The sequence below is a fragment of the Dendrobium catenatum genome, unplaced genomic scaffold, assembly GCF_001605985.2.
Source record: "Dendrobium catenatum unplaced genomic scaffold, ASM160598v2 fragScaff_scaffold_974, whole genome shotgun sequence".
In the NCBI taxonomy this organism is placed as follows: domain Eukaryota; kingdom Viridiplantae; phylum Streptophyta; class Magnoliopsida; order Asparagales; family Orchidaceae; genus Dendrobium; species Dendrobium catenatum.
In genome coordinates, this window is record NW_021319436.1 from 2,799,208 (window position 1) to 2,820,714 (window position 21,507).

General features: G+C 34.3%; 2 protein-coding genes across 2 annotated transcripts; both read right to left on the reverse strand.

Annotated features, from left to right (window-relative positions):
• Positions 1-876: 876 nt before the first annotated feature.
• On the reverse strand, positions 877-9,837 carry LOC110101940 (mitochondrial aspartate-glutamate transporter AGC1). The gene is made up of 9 exons (XM_020830049.2): positions 9,590-9,837; positions 5,026-6,267; positions 4,769-4,887; positions 4,553-4,677; positions 3,905-4,004; positions 3,723-3,797; positions 3,071-3,154; positions 1,571-1,656; positions 877-1,478 (listed from the first exon to the last, which is right to left on the reverse strand). The coding sequence occupies exons 2-9, from the start codon at positions 6,251-6,253 to the stop codon at positions 1,301-1,303; spliced, it is 1,995 nt and encodes a 664-aa protein (XP_020685708.1). The 5' UTR covers positions 6,254-6,267; positions 9,590-9,837; the 3' UTR covers positions 877-1,300.
• An 8,680-nt stretch (positions 9,838-18,517) lies between these two features.
• Positions 18,518-19,192, reverse strand: LOC110101905 (histone H4). Its single transcript, XM_020830001.2, has one exon. It carries the CDS (start codon positions 19,107-19,109, stop codon positions 18,798-18,800), a length of 312 nt encoding a protein of 103 aa, XP_020685660.1. The 5' UTR covers positions 19,110-19,192; the 3' UTR covers positions 18,518-18,797.
• Between the last annotated feature and the right edge of the window lie 2,315 nt (positions 19,193-21,507).

Consider the following 21,507-nt stretch of genomic DNA (forward strand, 5'->3'; position numbering starts at 1 on the left):
TTAATGTATAAAAAAAGGAGGCATATTAGGTGTTAGGTTTCAAAGTGATGAAGGGTTAAGGTTTGGCCAAAAGTTTGCTTAAGGCTTTGAGAAATTTTGAGAAGGGTGAGAGTAGTTTAATAGCTAGATTGAGAGTTCTATTAGGAGATAGTGAAGCGGGAAGAAGTTTTGGACTTTGGCAGAGAGATAAGTATGGTAGGATGTAGAGACTTGAAAGCAACAAGTTGTAGCCTAATCTTTGAAAATATGGGCAGACCTGCTATGACTGAAAAATGAGAGAAATTAAATTAAAATTTTCTTACGATTTTCTAAAACAATTTTTTATATAAAATTTTTTTTGAATTAAAAATTTTATACTAAAAAGTTACTTTAAAAAGTAGTAAGAAAGCTGTCCCAAATAAAGTCTAAATCATAAATCAAATTATATTAAGCTCTTCAAAGATTAAGGCTTCGTTTGGGACAGCTTTTTTATTGCTTCTTAAAGCGATTTTTTAGTACAAAAATTAATAATTTTATACTAGAAATCCGCTTTAAGAAGCAGTAAAAAAATTGTTCTTATTGCTACTTAAAACGGAGTTTTAGTTAAAATAATTTCAAAAATTTGAAAATTTTTTTAACTAAAACTCCGTTTTAAAAAGTAATAAAAAAATCGTCCCAAATGAACCCTAAATCAATAAAATCTATACATTGTAAACAAATAAGTAAGAAAAAAAATTAACATGAATATTATTTATTCCAAAATCCAAAATAAATTTTTGACAAAAAAATCTCTCCATGAAATTTGAATTATGTGGCAGAAGGCATATAATTTACTGTAACTAGAAGAAATTCATCAAGCAAAGTTCTGCATCTACCACAAGAAAGCAAAGCCAAAACTCGTTCAGGAATAGATGGAATTATTTTATTAAGAAAAAAGAATTGCTGGGGATACGGGAAAGCCTGCTACATAGTAGCTGATAGAATCAGAAGTCCTGTTCTGATATAATAGGCTCATAAGGAGATCAGAAAAAAGAACAGCTGTTCCTTATTAAATTGAAGCCATTCTATTTGTACTTATTCGAGGGCAAATTATTAGGTCCGGACATCTGACAGAGAGAATCATTCAGATTTCTCTGTCTATAATAAAAAAGCAGTCAAAGCGTAATTGCTACAGTAACTATGCTTTTACTGTTGACTGATAAAAATCCAGATGATTCTCTCTGTCATGTGTCCGGACCAAATAATTTTCTCAAAATAGGAGACTCCACTCGGCCAAAATGCAACGAAACTGGAGATGTTTTAGCTGATGTGTGATATTCTATTATGCCGGCAACTTCTCTAGTCCTGCTGCTGCAGGATCGTCTAAGCATATCTCATTTTCCTTTAATTTAGTAGAGTTTTCAGGAGTTTCCAATAGGAAAACAGCTTTGAGAAACTCATATGAAGCGAAGAAAATGGCTCCTTGAGAGACATACATAGCTAACCTTGGAGTTAAGCCCCTGAAAGTGAAATATAGCGCCAATTAATTCAAATAAGCTTTAAATGAAACATCTGGAATACATTCCAGGAGTCTGGTAAAAAATAAGCTAACCTGTAGAGACCCTGCAGACCTTCTTGTCTGGCAATTTCTTGAAGCGCGTGAAAAACACCATGATATTTTCCAATAGATCCAGGAGGCTGTACAGCAATAAGCTCATAAGATTCAGGAAGGGCCTGCTTCAAATTACTTTTACTTTGTTTTTTATTTCTAAAATCATGTTTGTTCAATGTGCTTTTAAACTTTTTTTTTTTTAACAAATCAGGTTGTTTTTAAAGACACTCAAAATTGAGGCTTCGTGTGAGATGGTTTTTTAAATGCTTCTTAAAACAGCTTTTTATTTCAAAATTTTAATTTTTGTACTGAAAAGTTATTTTAGAAGCAGGAAAAAAAGTTGTCCTAAACAAAGTCTGAGTGTGTCAACTATCACTTTCACCCGCCTTCATCATAGTAGAACAAGACTAGCTGTAGCCATCAATGACTACCACTGTTGTCATTATGTCATCGACCATCATTGCTATTTTGTGGATGGCCAACGTCACCATCACCACAACATAAATAAACAAAAATATATTTTTAAGATATCAAACATATTTTATTTATATCAAAACACAAAAAATGCAATAAAAATAAAAGTAAACCCAAACGGACTCTAAATCTACAAGACTGAGCCAACAGAAGTTCAACTTTTTGTATTCATTTGGGGAAAGATAAGGCAGGGAAATGAGAGAACTCAGGGATTAATTTTGGTAGAGGTTAGCGAAACTGAAATCTGCTCAACTTGTCCTTAAATGAAAAAGAGCACCGAAGTCTTGGGTTCGAGTCTTTGTGTATGCGTTGTGTGTGTGAGTTTGCCTTAAATGACCTAAATGTCAAAAAAAAAAATAAAGAGAGCAATTTCTCAGAGAAAGCAATCATGTTTTTTTTTTTTTTTCCCTTCTTTCTTTGGAATCTTATCAATAATCTAAATTGTAAGATAAGCACATTAGTTGTCACGATCAAAGAATCTGCTATTTGATCGAGGCCATCATCACCGTCATCATCACATAAATAAACAAAAATATATTCTTAAAATATCAAGCATAATTTATATTATATGAAGGTGAATTTTTGAAAGCTACTCATCATATGAAGGTGGCATTTGTGCAAAATCTCTGCGACAGCCTAAAATAGGCTTACACCTCGTGTGGTCTTTAGCAAATGCCAGTTATAAAACTGGCAATGCAAGAGGAATAAATAAGGAAATATTTTCAGGGTATATTAGAAAAGCAGATGGAAAAAGAAATAGCTCGGATTGTGAAGTTGATCATACATTCTACAATTTAAACCATGAAGTAGAACTCTACAGTGAAAGTTAAAAACTTTTGTCCTTAAAAGCTGCTTTAAGAAGCAATAAGAAAGTCATCACAAACGAAGCCTAAACCTGATTTTATATGAATAAGAAAAAGAATAAGCTCTACTGCAAACCGAAATGAAATTCAACCTGCGCAAATACAATCAGAAGAGACCAACACAAATAATTGAGATGACAATAAAATCCAGAGAGAGATTCACCTGTATTTGCAGTCTAGTCTTCACTACATCAAAGGGAGTTGTAAAAAGAGCAGCAGTAGATCCAGCAAGACCTCCACAAACAAGCTGTAAATTATCATTACCACCATTGTAAAGATGCTTCTTAGATGAATCAAAATAGGAATAAATATGAGAAAACAATGTACCATGCATGCACATACATACTTCTCAAAACCAGAAAGACCTCCACAATGCTACTAGTGCTAGTTCACAATGAGTACACGAATGAATAATGAATTTGTCAATTTTGGTCACTGGAGAAAGAGCTATAGAACCAACAAGCTAATAAAAAAAGGCGCATTAACTCTTGCTCCAACGAAGCTTTGGAATATGTGCTATGAAATATGTGCTATGAATTCAGGTCTTTTACATTAAGAATTGCTTATTGAGCATGCATTAATCACGTCATTGAAGTTCAAGCTTCACATCTAAATATAAAAAAAGGCTAAGCTATAAACTGACTACATGGATGGTAATCTGAAATAAACGATTATTTCCAGAGGAAAGATGTTCATTTCAGTAATGAAACTTGAATCATTTCTGTAAAATTTCAAAAAAGATGAGGAATTCATCCTTCTATCTCAAAACAACTTGAAGGAAAAAGCCCAGAATCACAGAGAAAAATCAAACTAACCGTGTGAAAAGTTTGGAGGTTAGAATCAGGATAAAGTGATGAGAAAATTTGCTTCAAACTTTCATAGGTGTAGAACTGCAAATCAATAAAACTGACTTTTTAGTGAATGTCCAGCAAACGGGAATTAGGATGTCATGAACTTATTGGAAAAGCTTCAAATCTTGTATAGATAAAAGAATAACCTTAATAATAGAGTGAGGAATGTTCCTGCAAAGTACAGCACCCCATCCTGCATATAATGAAGGAATACCACCCTTTTGAAGGCATCCTATTAAAGCTTTCCTGTAAACATAGACCACAAGTAAGAGTTGATGAAGAGCACAATTGAGTACATGAGGCTAGCAAAATATAAATTTTCATTCTAAGGAAATTCAATGAGCTTAAAGAAATGAATACAAGAAAAAGAATGAACAAAAGAAAAGCAATTTTAACGGAAAAGTAAAGAGTTATAGAAACTGTAATATTAACAAGGAATTTTGATCAGGAGAACTCAAGATTTGTTTCTCTTTAGCAGAATTAAAATTCCTAATGTTTAACTGTTCCGCATTCTGAACTCTGCTTATCAAAATAATTTACCAAGCAATTCTAGCAAAATATTGCATAATTTGAAAAGAAAAGGTAAGCAAAAAACGAATTAAAAGGTTTGCTTTTGCAATAAAAAAGGCAAAAAGTAAGGTACGAGCTGTTAGTCAACAAGCCTAAGATGCACACTATTTCTACTATCATAGGAATAAAACCAATACGTTTAACCTCACGATACTAAATTGTTTAACTAATCATGCAGAAAATATAAAGTTTAGCAGACAATACACTGGCAAGCAAAATCTTACCAACAGTTTTGGTACTGTGAACTAACTTGCATTTGCTGCTTTATACGTTCACTAGGAGTAAAGACAAAAGAGGTTGCTATACTTGAACAACCACCAGCAATGCAATGAGCAAAAGAATGGTATTCCTAGGAAGAAGAAAGTAAGTGAGAAATTAAAGGAACAATTAGGAAAAATGGTGTCCATGCAGAAATTTAAGTGACATAAAGAAGCACTCACATTTGGCAGAAGAGGTAGAAGACTGCACTTAACAGATTCATAAGTAAAAGTATAAATTGCAGAAATCGGTGCTGAAGAAGTAATATTACTACCTATTCCCCGATAAAGTCCAACTATCCCTGTCAAGGCATAAAAAAACACTTTATGAAAAGCTCCATCTTCAATAATCAAATTCATTTGCAGCTTCATCCAATATCAGGATATTCACTGGTTCTATTAAGCTTGAAGACCAGGAAAATGAACTTGAAGGACTTTACCATGCTGAGATATGATTCTTCTGAGAATGCGATAAAATGATTTTTGACCCATTTCATTTGCTTGAATGATAGTTTTAACTGTATCAACAGGATGCAGACAAAGTGTAACCAGTGTTCCGGCCAGTGCTCCAGCTATAGCATGCCTATTGTTAGAGAAGGCAAGTTGAAGCTTATTTTGTATGGTCAACCATGGCTTCGGGGAAAAGTTTCCTATAAGGGAAAGTGAGCCAAAAAACTTGTCATTTTCACAAGTATTTTGATAATTGGTGGCAGATGCTTCTTCTAAAGCTTCAGAGACACTAGTAGAATTTATCAACTTCTGGCACTCGTCAGATTCTAAACTTGAAGATAAAATTTCCATATTACAACTAGTCTGGAGTCCGGAAATTGGTTTTCTCAAAATGGTTTCTGCCTTCTCTGCACAAGTTGAAGGCTGGAGAGTGTGTTCTGAAGAAAGAGAGCTGGGTGGCTTCTGTTCATTTTTGCTTAAGTGTGTAGTTTTTATGACTAAATCTGTGTCTTCTGCTTTGTAGAAGTTGTTTGTACTTTGAATGTCAGGTAAGTCAGATGAAACTTTGCCAATGGTGTAGCTTTCATCCATTTCTTGACACCCATCTTTAGTGAATTTCGCAAAATCTTTTAAACCAAAGTAAGGTTTTGTGGTCAAATTGCTAGCTCTGCCGGCCATACCATTAGAAGCCACCTCAGCAGCTTTATTGGTTTCTCCAGTCGAAATGGCAGTGCTCTGGAAATAGAAGCTGTTAATGTTCCTATTACATGAAGCAAAAAGCAGCATCTTCTTGATTCTTCTAAGATCCTCGAAATTTGACTTGGCTGTAGTTTTGTATCCGGTTCTAAGTTCTGCATTTTGCTGAAAGATTTTGTTATCAACAAATACTGCTGGTACATCTCTTTCACTGTCTAATTGAAAGAGGTTAACTTTCTCATAAAGGTTATCATATTTAAAGTTATCTTCGGATAGACAAATTGCTGGTTGACCAACATAATCCCATAACCCTGCAGCTGCTGATCGAAAATGTGAAATTGTGAGTCCTTTGTTTGGCCTTCTATTCGACGGCAGACCACCTTTTTGGCTAGAAGTGGAGGGTGTACATAAGTTCTTATTAAGAACAATGAGATCTGGCTCGAAGGACTGCACCTCCAATGGAATCCACCAGTATTTAAGGGAAGATTTACCATTTTTTGAAGACTGGTGTTGGGAGGCCATTTTCAAACTTTACGCTGAAAATAAGCATACTCAGAGTAGATTGGTACAAACAATTAGCAACGCTATCATATAATATCCTTTAAACTGAATGAGGTAGCAGTGTAAACATTTAAGTATGTGAATAAGAACAGACAAATACGCTAAAAATAGCGAAAAAATTCACCTAAATATCTAACTAAAAATGGTTTTCAGCCTTTACTGTAACTCAAGAAACGTACTTAAATGGAGTTTCTTTATGTATCTTTAGAAGGAAGCAACAGCAGAAAGTAATAAAGATCTCATTACACTAATGACCTAGCTCAGTAAACTCAACCTTTGCACAAATAATTGTTATCGAAAACAATAAAGTTAAGAAATTAGAGATATCCACTCCCAATAACACTAATATTACATCGGATAACACAATTTAGTAAAGAAGAGAAAATAATGGTTGTATACTTCAAGAAACTTTTGATTAACCTTTAGCCGTTCGACAAGAAATGAAGTCATTTTAAAGAAAGTTTGAATCACAACAACGGTTGGAAAGAGTTTTAACTTTTAGATATTTATTAAAATGTATCACGCTTTCACAACATGAGGCTATCTTTAGTTCATGACAATAATCACATAAAGTACCTTTAATAAAAAGATTAATCTTAATTGATGCTATCTCAAGATTGAAAGGTACTTGCATGATAAAATATATATATATTTGTAAAATACTTGTTGGAATTGTAAATATCTCTATGAGATCAAGAACAATTTTTTAATAGACCTCGCATGTTTGAACAAATCAAAATCAAGGCCAAAATGTTTTAGACCGGACATGGATTAACCCCCCAAGATTATGATCCTTCTTCCTCAAGCAGAGGAAAGGGTAGTAACGAAGCAAAAAAAAACATCACTACCTTTGACTGTTATGATGGAGAATGCAAACCATCCTCAACACTAGAACCAACAAAGAACACACCAACAGACTCCTTGTTATCGGCTTATCTTCAATTTGTTGCAACAAATTCCAAATTTCATGTCTTATGAGTCACTCAGACGCAATGCTCCACCTCGTCATATTCATCTCAAAATATTTCTCTCATGATGAGAATAGCTTCTTAACATTCTTTACTAACAATGGTGTCTATTTTCATTGGAATTGAATGAGGAGATGCCAAACTTCCTCAAAATGTTTCTCATAGGTAGGTCAACCACATATATTGGCTTGGATTCAACAGATCAGTTGAGATTGGCCACGAGATTTTTATTTAATCCTAATTTACATGAATGTCAATAATGTGATGTCAATAATCCCTATTACCTGTCCTATAAAACCATCAAACTAAATATCAGTATGACCTGATCAACTCTTGTGAAGTTTACAAATAGACTCATAATTCAATTTATTAAGAAGACAATTGCAAGTTTTAGCATTGGGGATAGATTTGGGCCCCTTCTAAATTTTTGTAGGAAATCCTCAACAATTGATTGGAGTGTTCGCCTCAATTATGGCCCATATCCTATTAAAATAGCCATAATCGATTGGCTTGCTATTTCCATTGATCAAATACCTCATTGCCACCAATCGTAACCATCACCCACAATCTACCCCTAATTCACCATCTTAGGCTTACCATTATCACCACCTTAAGGCTTATCATGATCATTACCCAAGTAAACTACAATCATCACTCTTAAATTTGTGGTAGCCGCAACCCTAAGGTTATTGCCTCCTTTTAGCTTATATTCGGTGTTTATCCGAGTTAGTTATGACTTTAAACTTGTTACTGTCTACCACTTCCAACCAATCATAATCATTGCCTTTAGGTCAGCCATAGTTACCACTCTTAGGTTTGTTGCAATTTCCACCCTAGAGATTGCCCATGTTTCCATCCTCAAGTTCACCATAACCACTACCTCTAGGTTAGTCGTAATTCACCCTTATGCTTATTGAAACATCCAACTCTAAGCTTGCCACTACTACAACCTTTAAGGCTCCTATTATAGTCATTCCAAGAGTACAATATTAGCAAACCTAAGATTTCATGTAGACTCCATCTTCAGGTAATGTGTTGCCACTCCCTTCGGGCCTAGAGCGATCAATGCCATCAAGTTCAATGTAGTTGTACGTTCGACCACAATTCACTGCCCTAAGCTCTATCATAGTCACCACCTTCGGGCTTCATATTTCTGTCAGCTTCAAATCTTCCATAGTCACAGCCATTGGGTTAGTTGTTACTGTAAACATCAAGTTCTCTATCATCATCACCCTTAAATTTGTAGTATCTTCCATCTTCGCATCAAATACATAAGTTGTTACCTAAACTATCAACATTAGCATTGATAGATTTCTATGGCACATTCATGCAAACTCTTAAAATTATCACCAACTTGTGAATGTCATCATCACTAAAGCAAATTTATTTGCCTTTAGGCCATTATTTTACTAAAGTCCCTTTAACCATTAGGAGAAACACAAATTTCAATATTCTATGTTCATTTATATAGAAAATTAATCATCTGGACTAGGTCCCAAGGTTCTTCTCACCTTTTTCCATATAAAATTTTTAATTTTTTCATGTTTTATTTTGTGTTTTTAGAAATTGAACAGTTAAGAATACTCTCCAAATTCTGAGCAATTCTTCAAGTAACAAATGCCAATATAATCATAAGAAAATATTTTTTTATATTAGGAATCGACATTCTAAAAGTCATTTAATGAAAAGATTGTTCTAATCACATTTATCCACTATCACAAACATCCTACATAATATCGTCACTCTCCCCCACTCTTTGTTTGTCTCCATCATCACCAAGTCCCTAGATGAAAGCTTTCCCTGCAAAATGAGATGCCATCTTTCTTACCATTGACCATGACATCCCATAAACATGTCTTTTTTCACTATGAAGAAGAATTTACCTTCAGATGCTGCTCCATTTCAACATTAATCACATCAATTTTTTGTCGAGACATTCATTAGTAGGTTAGCATGAAATTTACAAATGTTATACTTGACCAACTACCTAAATTCCTCTCGTTTTATAAGTGAAAACTAAATCATTTATCCCAAAGAAAAAAAAACACTAAAAATCATTACATTTGAGTAGTTTTCAGAGCTTACAATTTCATCTTGATTTTCACATCTAAGACAGAACCTTGCAGACGTTATCATTTTATATAAAAAAAATGAATTTCAATCTACAAGCAACCGAATAAACCCTAATAACAAAATTACAAATGTAACTTATCCACACACACTATAATCAAACAACAAGCTTTAATTAATAGGGTACGAAGGACACCGGATCCCACAGAAAACAAGAATTCACAAAATCATAGATTACACAAAAGAAGGAGAGAAAAACCTGGCCTCAGCGTGGAAGCGGAGATATAGGTTGTGTCCACAAGCTCTTCAATGGAGGTTCCGACCTCACTTCCTCCTTTATAGGGCTTTCTGAGAAGAGATTCCCTCGAGCAGGCGCCATCCCTTCTTCAGATCTCGGCGCTGCAACGTTTCTGCTAACCTTTCTAAAACATTTTTTTCATGTATGGAAAGATTGCAGTACAGCAAAATTGATAATGATAGTGTAAGAGCGGCAGAGCTCCACTGCGTGCATTTGAACATAGCATTAAGCTGCTTAAGCTATAAATCATATTTTTTAAAAAAATTGCGTATTTATTAAAGGGAAAATTAACTTTATGAGCTTAGTTATAATTTTATTTTAAAAATATGAAAGAAATTTTATTTCAGTCTAAAATATAAGCTCTCAAATTAAGTCATGATTTCTTGTAGTCTTGAGAACATTTGAATAATAAATTTATCTTCACTTTTCTTTCTTAAGAGAGAAATTATTTTGTGAGGTCATGAAAATAAGATCGGTCAAAATTGAAATATGTAGAGGTTCGTTGTTGAATAATTTAATTGAGGTTGAACTGGATGATATAATAAATATTAAAATTATTCAAGTATACTAAGAATTATGTAATAATTAAAATTTTAAAATTTAAGAATATATAATTACATTAATTAAAATGCATCTATATTGTAAATATAAATATACGAGTATTAAATAAATAAATAAATATCATATTAGCAACTTGACCTATATATGATCAAATCAGTTGGTCCGGTCTGATTTTCAAAACACAGAATCTAATTATTAAAAAAGATATTGAGGATGAATAAGGGCATTTGGAAGATCACTATATTTTATATTCATTGTTAATGATTACTGAATTTTATAATTAAAATAATATTAAATATATAATTATTTTAAATATATATTTAAATATTAATGAAACTTTTTTTTTTGGGACAAAGGTATCTACCTGCTGCCACCTCCTTAGGAGGAGCTTGACAGCGTAACTAATACATCGACTGACCTAGAAGAGGCACCCACCCCAGAAACCTCCTTGCCCGCACTTGATTGGTCCCCACTTAAGAGTTGCTACCGCTCGAGGTGATTAGAGCACGGATTGGGGGTACCCAACCGCACACTTGCCCACCAACAAAGCTAAGCAATGGTGAGTATTAATGAGAATTTTACTCTTAATAGAACACAATGAAAAAATATATTCATGTAGCCGATCCATGTAGTGGAATAAGGGCTTGAAGTTTGATATACCATTAAAAAAATTCATGATCGGGCTCGAATCTCATAACAAATTTTGATTGGAAACTTCCAAAATTAATTTTAGAACATCAAAACTCTGATTTCAACAAATTTATAGTCGAGATGAACGTCCAATGATGCAATAATCAAGGACTCAAAATTCGATCCAATCCGATCCCAAATGAATCCAAATCAAGAACTCAAAGCGTATTCGGAAGGTTCAAATCATAAATTGAATAATCAAATGATTTCCAAATATAATATGCTTATAAAAATCAGAACCCAAACAGAAGCTATGATTGATGTCTAAAATAATAAATATTAAAAACTTATTCAAACAGGCCCTAAAATAATATTTTCAAAATAGTAAAAAAAAAACTCTTAACCAAGTGAGCAAAAGCTCTAAATGTCCAATAATGCAATAATTGCAATAATTCACTAAAGTTCATAAAGGAAAAGATCCTCTCTTCAATATGCGTGGGGTATCAAATAGCAAAATGATCAGATGCAGGTACAATTGCTATCATTTGTTGTGCTGAGGAAAAATACACTAATGATAACTTCCATCAGTGAAATTTTCAATTATTATAGCCGCTCATGCATCATAATTAGGAGCTTCCTAGCTTAGATGATTGTTTAAGAAGTTATAATTTAGCAAAACAAGAAAAAATTAGAAGCCATGAACTATGCCTGCAACAAGAAATGATTCTCCTCGCATACTAGTTTAAGTTTATATTACTTTATTTTTTTTGCAATAGGGTTGTGAAAATGAGTATTTGGGTCAGATTCCAATCGAATCTGGAATTGATTCGGGTCCAATTCAACAAATTCGAATCAGACCTGATTTGCAAACGGGTCAGTAACTTAGACTCGGACCCGAGCCCATAGTTACTGGGTTGACCCGACCCAATCCATTACCCCGCAGGTGGGAGAATGCATGTTGCGAGTGTCGAGCGCAAGATGCGCAACTGTGGGAGAGGGCGGTCGGGCGAGACCACATGGATCCCAGAGCATGACCACGCTGGTGCGTTGTGTGCGAGTTGCGGGGCGACTGATGAGGTCAAACGGAACTTTGGTTGATTCCATGTCAAATTCAGGTTAGCAGGTTAACCCGGACCCAACCTATACCATCATCAATTCCGGTTCAAAAATTGAAAACCGAACCTAATTCATTTGTTAAATGGGTTGACTCGAATCCAGATTTTCAGGGTCAAATTCGAGTCGGGTTATCGAGTTTGGTTAATAATTGACACCCCTAATATAACATGATGATGTTAGGATAAATCAGGAAAGATATTGAAGGTAATGTGGGTTTGATATTGAAGCAAATTAAATGGAAGCACTAAATAAGGAATTTTTATTGCCTCAGGTTACCTGACGTAGAGATATATCATGTAGCCTATAACATATCGCCACGTGCTCTTACTCTTTACCGCGCGGCCCGACTACCCAACCCGGAACGAATATGCTCGGTATTGCTAGGTACTACTCGGTATTTGCTTGGTATTTGATCGGTATTTGCGGCATTTCGTCGCGGGCAGCGAATAGCTTGGAGGGCCTCGCAGGCATCAACGATGCGGGAGATTAAAGGACGGGAGTTGGAGTTGGCGATAAGGTGGAGGATAACCTCGGTGTCGGAGGAGGTGTTCAAGATGGAGCCGGAGTCTTCGAGGCTGGCTCGGAGGGAGGAGTAGTTAACGAGATTGCCGTTGTGGGCGACGGCAAGTTGGCCGAAGCGGTAGCCTGCGAGAAAGGGCTGGACGTTGGCGAGGGAGGAGGCGGAACCGGCGGTGGAGTAGCGAACGTGGCCGATGGTAATACCGAGCAAATACCGATCAAATACATAGCAATACCGAGCAAATACCGAGTATTACCTAGCAATACCGAGCATATTCGTTTCGGGTTGGGTAGTCGGGCCGCGCGGTAAAGAGTACGAGCACGTGGCGATATATTATAGGCTACCTGATGTATCTCTACGTCAGATAACCTGAGGCAATAAAAATTCCTCAATAAGACCAATAGACAACACCAACAAATGCCCTTTTAAGTTTTGTTTATTGATTTGTACTTTTTTTTAAATTTGTACTTAGTTTACTTCATAAAAACATTAGAAAATGGATAATGTTTAAATCATATGCACACCTTATCTATAAATGTTTAGATCAGATGCACATTAAAGCATTATAAAAGGAAAATGACTCTTTTGATGTAGTTCTTATGAATATAAATGTTAGGATGTTTATTACTACCTTATTCAAACTGTGAAATTGAATGTTAAAAAAAAAAAAATCATAATCCATCAAACATCTGGTGTGATAAATTATAATTCTTCAAAAAATTGTATGGATCGTATATAAGATCATCGATAGTGTTGTTTTCTTACTACTTTTTAAAATGATTTTTTAGTACCAAATTTTCTTTTTCAAAATTTTTTTATTAAAAAGCTGCTTTATAAAGCAATACGAAAACTGTTCCGAACGAAGCCTTAATTAGATTCATGAATACCTGTATATCATTAAAACTATGTCGTATATATCAAAAAATACAATCAACAAACCAAACCAACACAATCCCTACATTAGAGTAAGTCAAATCGTGTTATGGTATACATACCCTAACAACCAAAAACCTAGTTAGAACAAATTATTTTTCATCCATTGTTTATAATGACTTAGAGCTATTATTACATCATTAGAAATACTAGTAAAGCAAAAAAGTAATATAATTCTATTTAATATCACAAAACTATATAACCAAAAGAGCTATATATAATAAGAGAGATTTACATACATACCACTCTATAATACTCTATTTACATATTTAATACCTAAAATTTTAATATTACATACATACCACCCTTAGTTCATTTTTATATCAAATATGAGTGGTGGAAATGAAATATATGAGTGGTAGGAAGGAAATATGAGTGGCATATTCGATATTAAAATAATATAGAGTTGTATGTATGTAATATTAAAATTTTGGGTGTTAGATATGTAAATAGGATGGTATAAAGTGGTATGTATGTAAATTTCCCATATAATAATCATGATGCATTATGAAGACTGAAGAAGAATCTCCTGAGGTTGTTATAGTAAATAGAGTACTAACTTACTATAATTAAACTTTTTTGGGGGTAAGTTAGGGGTAGCATCCAAACACACGAGAAATTATTCTGTACAGAGATCGGACATAGAGCAACATCCTATCCGGAGACCAACCAAAATGCGCCAAATCAACGGTACCAGGCCGCGATATCGAGCACAGGGGTGACGTGGCGCATTCTGGTTGGTATCCGGACAGCGTTCCGCATCCGTACAGAATAATTAATCCAAACACTCATGCAATATGTACGTGAGACTCAAACTAAAGACCTCTTAGTTAGAAGTCAAACTCCTAACTAAAAAACCAAAGAGAGCTGCTCACTATGATGAGACTTTAATATTAACTACTTCAAGTGAATGACATCATCTAGAAGTTCAGTACTGTCTTCTTTTATCTGTAAATGTTATGGAGAAGCAAACTAAACAAATTTGATGAAAATACAAACTAAAGGGGGATGTACATACACACCACTCAAAATCTCTCTTTTACATATCTAATAAGTAGAAGTCATTATTTATTTTTTTAACACCCAAAACTTTATAAAATTTACCATTCCTATCAGCGCCATAATATGAATCTCTCATTTGTGTGCACCATCATGGTGAAATATCCTATGTAACAAGCCATCTTCCTTCTCCAATCTCTTTGATACTTTGTCCATCCCCTTACTCAAAATTTTCTCTGCTTTGCCTTCAAAGCATTGATTATATGAACATTACGCTGAACTCTGTTTCTTACATGCACAGTATGCCGGCGAGGTGTAAGCGAAGTGATTGGCGCCCCACAAGCGCTACAACTTTGTATGTTGGAGTGCTGCAACGCTCCAGGCTCGGGTTGGACTATTGGAGATAGATAACAGAGCGCTACGAGGCTTCAAAACCCAGCGTCACAACACTGTGAGCTGGGCTGAGCAAATTTTCTTACCACTTTTTCTTATTTCACTTGAAAGATTTTGTCGTTTAGTATATTGAAAAAAATCTCTATCCATTCTGATTATAGAACAAATAGAGACGTGAAGAGAGGTAAGAAGAGTGTGAAAAGTGAGATTTGTACTTTTTTTCAAATTTTTCATAGTGATTTTCTTGTTGTGATGTGGCTCCATGATTTTTTCCAAATTACAGATTTTTCCACATTAAATCCTATCAATTCTTTTCATTGTTTTCTTGCATGGAACACTACCTACATTGAGGTTAGTGTTCCTTATTGAAAATTCTAGCTCACACATTACCTACACTTAGGGGTATCAAAATTGGGTTGTGGGTCAGGTTCGGGCCGAACCTGATGTTGACCCGCTACTAATTGACACGACCCGAATCTGACTAGTTTCTGTAAATTGGTCATATATTACAACCCAGATCCAGCTCACTCGCATTACCGGGTTAACCCGACCCGACTCATGAGCCTATAACATAGTGGGCAAGTGAGGGGTGCAAGCACACGCGTCCTGCTTGGGGTTCGAGTAGACGCGGGTCTGGGTGCTGAGTCTGGAGGCGAGCGAGGAAGGCTTATTGCTGGCTGACGCAAGCGGGGGATCATGATGTGGTGGCAAGCAAACGTGAGCGGAGTGGGTGCGGGCACGAGCAAGGAAGAATGCCTATCGGTGGTGCAAAGTTTACAGGCGGATGCGAGCAGAGCGGGTGCAAACGCGAGCGGGTGGGGTCGTGAGCTGGTGTGGGAAGCGGGTCAAAATCATGTCCAAATTAGGTTTTGGGTTGACCTGAACACTACTCAGAATTCAAAACAAGTCAAAAATTAAGACTCGAATCTAACTTATTCTTAAAACTAATTGACCCTAACCCAAAAAATTTGGGTCAAATTTTCATGTCGTGTAAATTTTTTTCACTCCTACCTACACTTATGATGGAGATGATAATTCCTTTATGATTTTTTTTTTTTTTTAAGATATGCATCAATGGCTTTCTGGTCGGTTCCAGGCATCTTATAGGTCTTAGTGCTTGCCATTTAAAATCAAAGCATTTATGTGTCTTATTATATGTCACTTCTTTAGACAGGAACGTTGGTATGTTTACCGTAACCTTTGTAGTTGTTGAAATTGCAACAAATATATATATGACACTAGTTTTTCAGAGAATCTTGTCAAAACGTTTGGTTTGTGCCGTTAGCTTTCATCTTAGATTTGGAGAAAAGCTATCAAGAATACTTTCTAGATGCAGAGTATAGAGTTTGATTACAACATCTAAACTGCATTCCAACAATCAAGATTTTATTGCCCAAATTTTTTTTCTTCATTTGACATATGATATAAAGAGAAGCATAATGCTAAGTTAAGTGTTGTACATATGAATATGCTCAGATCAGTCAGATGGATGAGTGGCTTTACATTTAAAAATAGAATACAAAATGATATACATGAAAAAAATTGGAGTAGCTCCAACGGTAAATAAGATTAGAGAAAGTTGTCTTAGATGATTTGGTCACATAAAATGGCAACCTTCTGATGAACTGATAAGTAGAGATATTAAATTTGACTTATATTAAGAGAGATAGGAACATATCTAAAAAGAGTTAGTTATAAAATATTAGAAATCATTTTCTTTATTAGATTTAAATAAAAATTTGACTTTTAACAGGACACAATGGAGAAAAAGATTCATGTAGCTGAGCCCACAATAAAACAAAGGCTTGATGTTATTGTTTGTTGTTGATATATGATATAAAGAAAGTGTTGTAAGCCAAGCTCAGCAAAGTCTTCTAAACTTTTTGAAATAGAAAATTGCTTTAAGAAACAATAAAAAAAACATCACAAACAAAACCTTATATTCAACCAACATGAAAGCAAAGATAAAGTGGTCATTATTATCATCTATAGAATTTGCATATAACATAGCACCAAAAATTTCTTATTACAAATGACAAGCTTCAAACTCTCAACTAGATGTCTACAACTGATTAAGAAACCATCAATGCAAATGTTGAAGTTGGCGCATAACCTCTTGAAAGAACAATCACATCTACAATTTAACTGCATATAATATAAGAGCCATGATTTTTATTAGCAAATTCGCCTCTAAGTATTACTACTCACTTACAGTTCTCAACGACTAATTCAATCATTTTATCTCAATTTTACTCATTTAAACGCAATAACATGATATATTGTAGAAATAGATCGTGCATGCTAGAAGCTATCAATTGGTTCGACCAGACTAATCGTCACTGGCCAAATCTTTTGCTTTATTGGCCTCGCTTTCTTATCAATATTCAAACTTTTGCACCAAGGTTCATTCTATCATAGACAGCTTGAGCGAGCTCCCTTTGTCTACGAGCATACCATCGATCTAGTAAATGGCAGTGGTCGATCTAGTAAATGGCGGTGAAAGCTTTTTCAAACATTGCATCATTGTACATAGTGCTATTTACTTGGCAATTGACTTCAATAAAGATGATTGAAGTTATATCTACCAATCCTGGCCTAACTCATTTGAGGCTTACTCGATGAGAAACCTCTTCAACATCAAATGTTTGGAAAATCTTCTTTGGACATGATAAATTCTCCTCTAAGACCCTTGAATCCAATAGCAACTTCTTTGATCCTTATAAATTTGCTAAAAAAAATTCTCCTTGATGGATTCATTCCCTCCTACTAACCCTAACACAACAACAAATCTCCACATTGTATTCTTTAACATTTATATGAATGTTAACAAATTCAAGAAACTAGACCAACTTACTTGGTTGTTGAAGGTCAAGTGCAAACAAAATAAGTCCTCAAATACCTTGAATGAGAGCCATGCAAGCAAACAATCAACTCTAAATCCTTCATATTGAGCATCTACTTTTGAAACCAAATAATAAGGCCAAAGAGTTCTTCTACACCCATCACATTTTTTTTTAATTCAAAGTAACAAATGACTTGAGTGGTAGACACAAAAATCGCCTTAAAGAAAATCCTTTCAAGACAGTAAAAAGAATCAACACTCATAAAAAACAGCTACCTGAATACAGGAAGGACATGGGATCCATCATTATACAAATCTAAATGAAGAAACTTGGCCTCAACAATCTCCCTTGAGAATGGACTGAAAAGCAAAAACCTTTTTTTTCCTCAACCCTCCATTAAGGCAAGACTTCATTCAATACTGGAGAGGAAAAGGTCCGTGAATCCAATTGATGAGGTATCATGCAAAGGGAAGAAAAGCTCGAGAGATGATAGATTCGATAGACCAGGTTTCATGTTGGAGAAGAAAATTTCACAAGTAAACGAGCGGTGATAAACAGATAAGCGAGGGGAAACAGCCGTAGGGCCATTGTAGAGGAAATAAACAAGATTGAAATGTTATAAATGAATAAAATTGTTTTTTGAGTGCTAGATGCAAAAATAGAAGGCTGTAAAGTGCGATACATGTAAATCACAAAAAGTAAATCAAAGCTTCGCTTAAACAAAGGAAACGGTCAGAAATTTGGCGAGGCTAAAATGAATAATACAAATCGTATATCCAAAAAAATATGACTTATCAGAAATAAGTACTTCTGTGCTTCATTGACTTGCATTTTCACAATGTGTATCCCATACAAACATTTAAAATTGCGAAGGCTGAAGAATAATGGGCAAAATTAAGCTTAGAATGAACAATATTACGCAGTCAGTACAAGCTAAACATCCAGATATAGAATGAGAAGTCAACGATCAATTGTTTCCAGCAGAAGAACTGGGTCTATGATTTAAATTAAACAACTCAATCAAACATCCGATACAACAGAAGAAATATATTAAAAAAAAGGATAACTATCTAATAGCATCAAACCCTAATTTCAACACTTGACCAACCCTCTCTTATCAAGACAGCTCTCTGCATAAAATGAAAACGATCAACACGAATCAAGTGAAGGGGGATCAGCCTCCAAATCCGTAGAGAGTTCGCCCCTGGCGCTTGAGGGCGTACACAACGTCCATGGCAGTAACAGTCTTCCGGCGAGCGTGCTCAGTATAGGTTACAGCATCGCGGATGACATTCTCAAGAAAGATCTTGAGCACCCCACGAGTTTCCTCGTAGATTAGGCCACTGATGCGCTTCACGCCACCACGGCGAGCAAGACGGCGGATGGCCGGCTTCGTTATGCCCTGGATGTTGTCGCGGAGCACCTTCCGATGACGCTTCGCTCCTCCTTTGCCGAGCCCCTTTCCACCCTTTCCACGGCCAGACATATTGACAAACCCTTGATGGCTTCTTGAGAAGAAGAAAGATAAGAAGCCCCTCGGTTCAGATCTTGAGCGAGATGAGATGAGCGGTCAAGGGCTGAGAGTTTATATATAGACTCTTCTGAGAGGAAGAGAAGAAGAGAAGAAGGGCTCAGAGGAAAGAGGACGTGTTGGATTGGAAGCGGACGGTTGTGATGGAACCTTACGGCGGGTTGCGGATTGATGACGTGGAGAGCAAATCTTAGCGGTTGATATTTGTCATCGCGGTTCGTGGAAACTTACCTGCAAAATTTCAAATTGCCGCGCGCGGAATTTTAATTTTTTAAAATTTTTAGGTATTTTCACACAAGTGTTTTTTTTTATAATTATAAAATATTTATAAAAGTTCTTATTTTCATTAAATATCAAATCAATTTATATTTTCATAAAAAAAATTACAATTTAGTCATATGTTGATTGATTAAATAAATTTAATCCATGAGTCATATAAGAGCATGAGCGGGTATTGACTTAGTTTTTTTAGGGGACAAGCTTATAAAAAAAAAATTAACTATAAGACAAAATTCAAAACAATTTATTCTATTGCATTATACTTGTTAGATTTCAAAATTATAATCTTTATATTTCTATTTTATATTTATTGATAATATTGCATTACAATTTTATATGGAATCAAGTCAAATATTTTTTATCAATATATAACATCAGACAATTATTAAATCAATCATCACCCATTTTACTATGTAGTTCATGTTTAATAATTTTCATTGCAGAAAAAACTGTCTCAACTGTAACAATTGCAACTAACAAAATTAATGTCAAGACAATAAGCCTAAAAATTAAGGAATACATAACATGTTCCTTACTTTAATAAATTATTTTGTAAGATTAGCAATGCTATCAAAGATGTAAACTTCTCCGTTGTACGCATATCAAAAATGGATGTGTATAGTTGGTGCTCTAAAGCCACAAGCTGTACTACTAAAAAATTTATTTGATATACTACAAGCTAAATTGATTTTTTCTTATCATAAGTAGAAAATGAGTTAGTTGGATTTAAATATGAAACACAAAGAAGCAACTAAGTATTAGCTTTAAATAATCTATTATTTAATTTTTAAAGTTGCATATTAATAATAGTGTAAAAGAAATCCACATAGTAATAATGCAAATTTTTTATTTTTTATTTTTGCGTCATGATCTTCGGTAGGCCTTGAATATAGAATTCATTGCATGAACATCAACTTTAAAAGCTTTATAAAAATGTTAAACTTCATCTAGTAAAAAAGTTTTAGCAGCAAGAGCACAATAAATTTTTTCCATGACCTTTGGTGAAGTTAGTTTTAAATTGGAACTAACATATGTAAATGCCATTTTTTTATTTCTTCATTATGGTTAGCAAGAAAATTAAGTAGCTCTACTTTATATATATATATATATATTTTAAGTAGCTCTACTTAATTTTCTTGATTATCTAACTTGGATGACTCAACTTACTTAAAAATCAAACACAATCCATTGCTGCTGCTAATATGACCATTTAATTTTTTTTATTATTTTCATCTTTACTTAACCATAAATCAGAATGATTGTGTTCTTAATTATTCATTAAATCTTCGCATTTGTATCTGGCTTTGTTATGTAGAATATTATGCTCTTCAAAATGAGTTAATAATATTTATTTCTTCTTCTAATTTTAAAATCATTCCTTAATAAATGAGTCTTCACCAGCTTAGCATTTAATAATTTGTTCTTGGGGTTTGAATACGTAGCAATAAAAATAAAACACAGTGTTTTTTTTTTTACGTTGTACTCTAGCCAATCAGGATGTTTGTCAAACTACTTTAGATTAAATTTGAGTGTAATATTTTGATTATTTTCAATTAATGTTTGAAGGAAATGATAACTTTCTGGTTGATGATGTTCTTTCAAAAGATAACCTCTTCAAATTTTATCTCTATCATTTACATCTAAGTACTAATTGCAAGTCAATGTCCTTGATCTATTGGGATATTGGCAATATCAATCTCTACTTGTTCTTTTCTCTTTAGATAATATTCCATCAATTAAATCCTAGAAAGAAGTTTAGAATAATAGAATATTCCATCAATTAAATCCTAGAAAGAAATTTAGAATTGCATGTTTGTTAATGAATCATTTCTCAAATAAGCTAATGTTTCACTTGCAACTACTTTAGGATTAAAAAATCCTGCATTTCAATGCATGTTTATGTGATGCAAACGCATTCAAGGATTGCCATAATTCTGTGTTTGTGTTTCTTAGGGACTATAGGAAAATCCCATCACTTAGTACGGATTTCTAGTAGTAGATGCTTTTTGATGTGGCATAAAAAAGGAACCACTCCTCCCAACTTTTAACATAGATAATAATTGATATATCATCA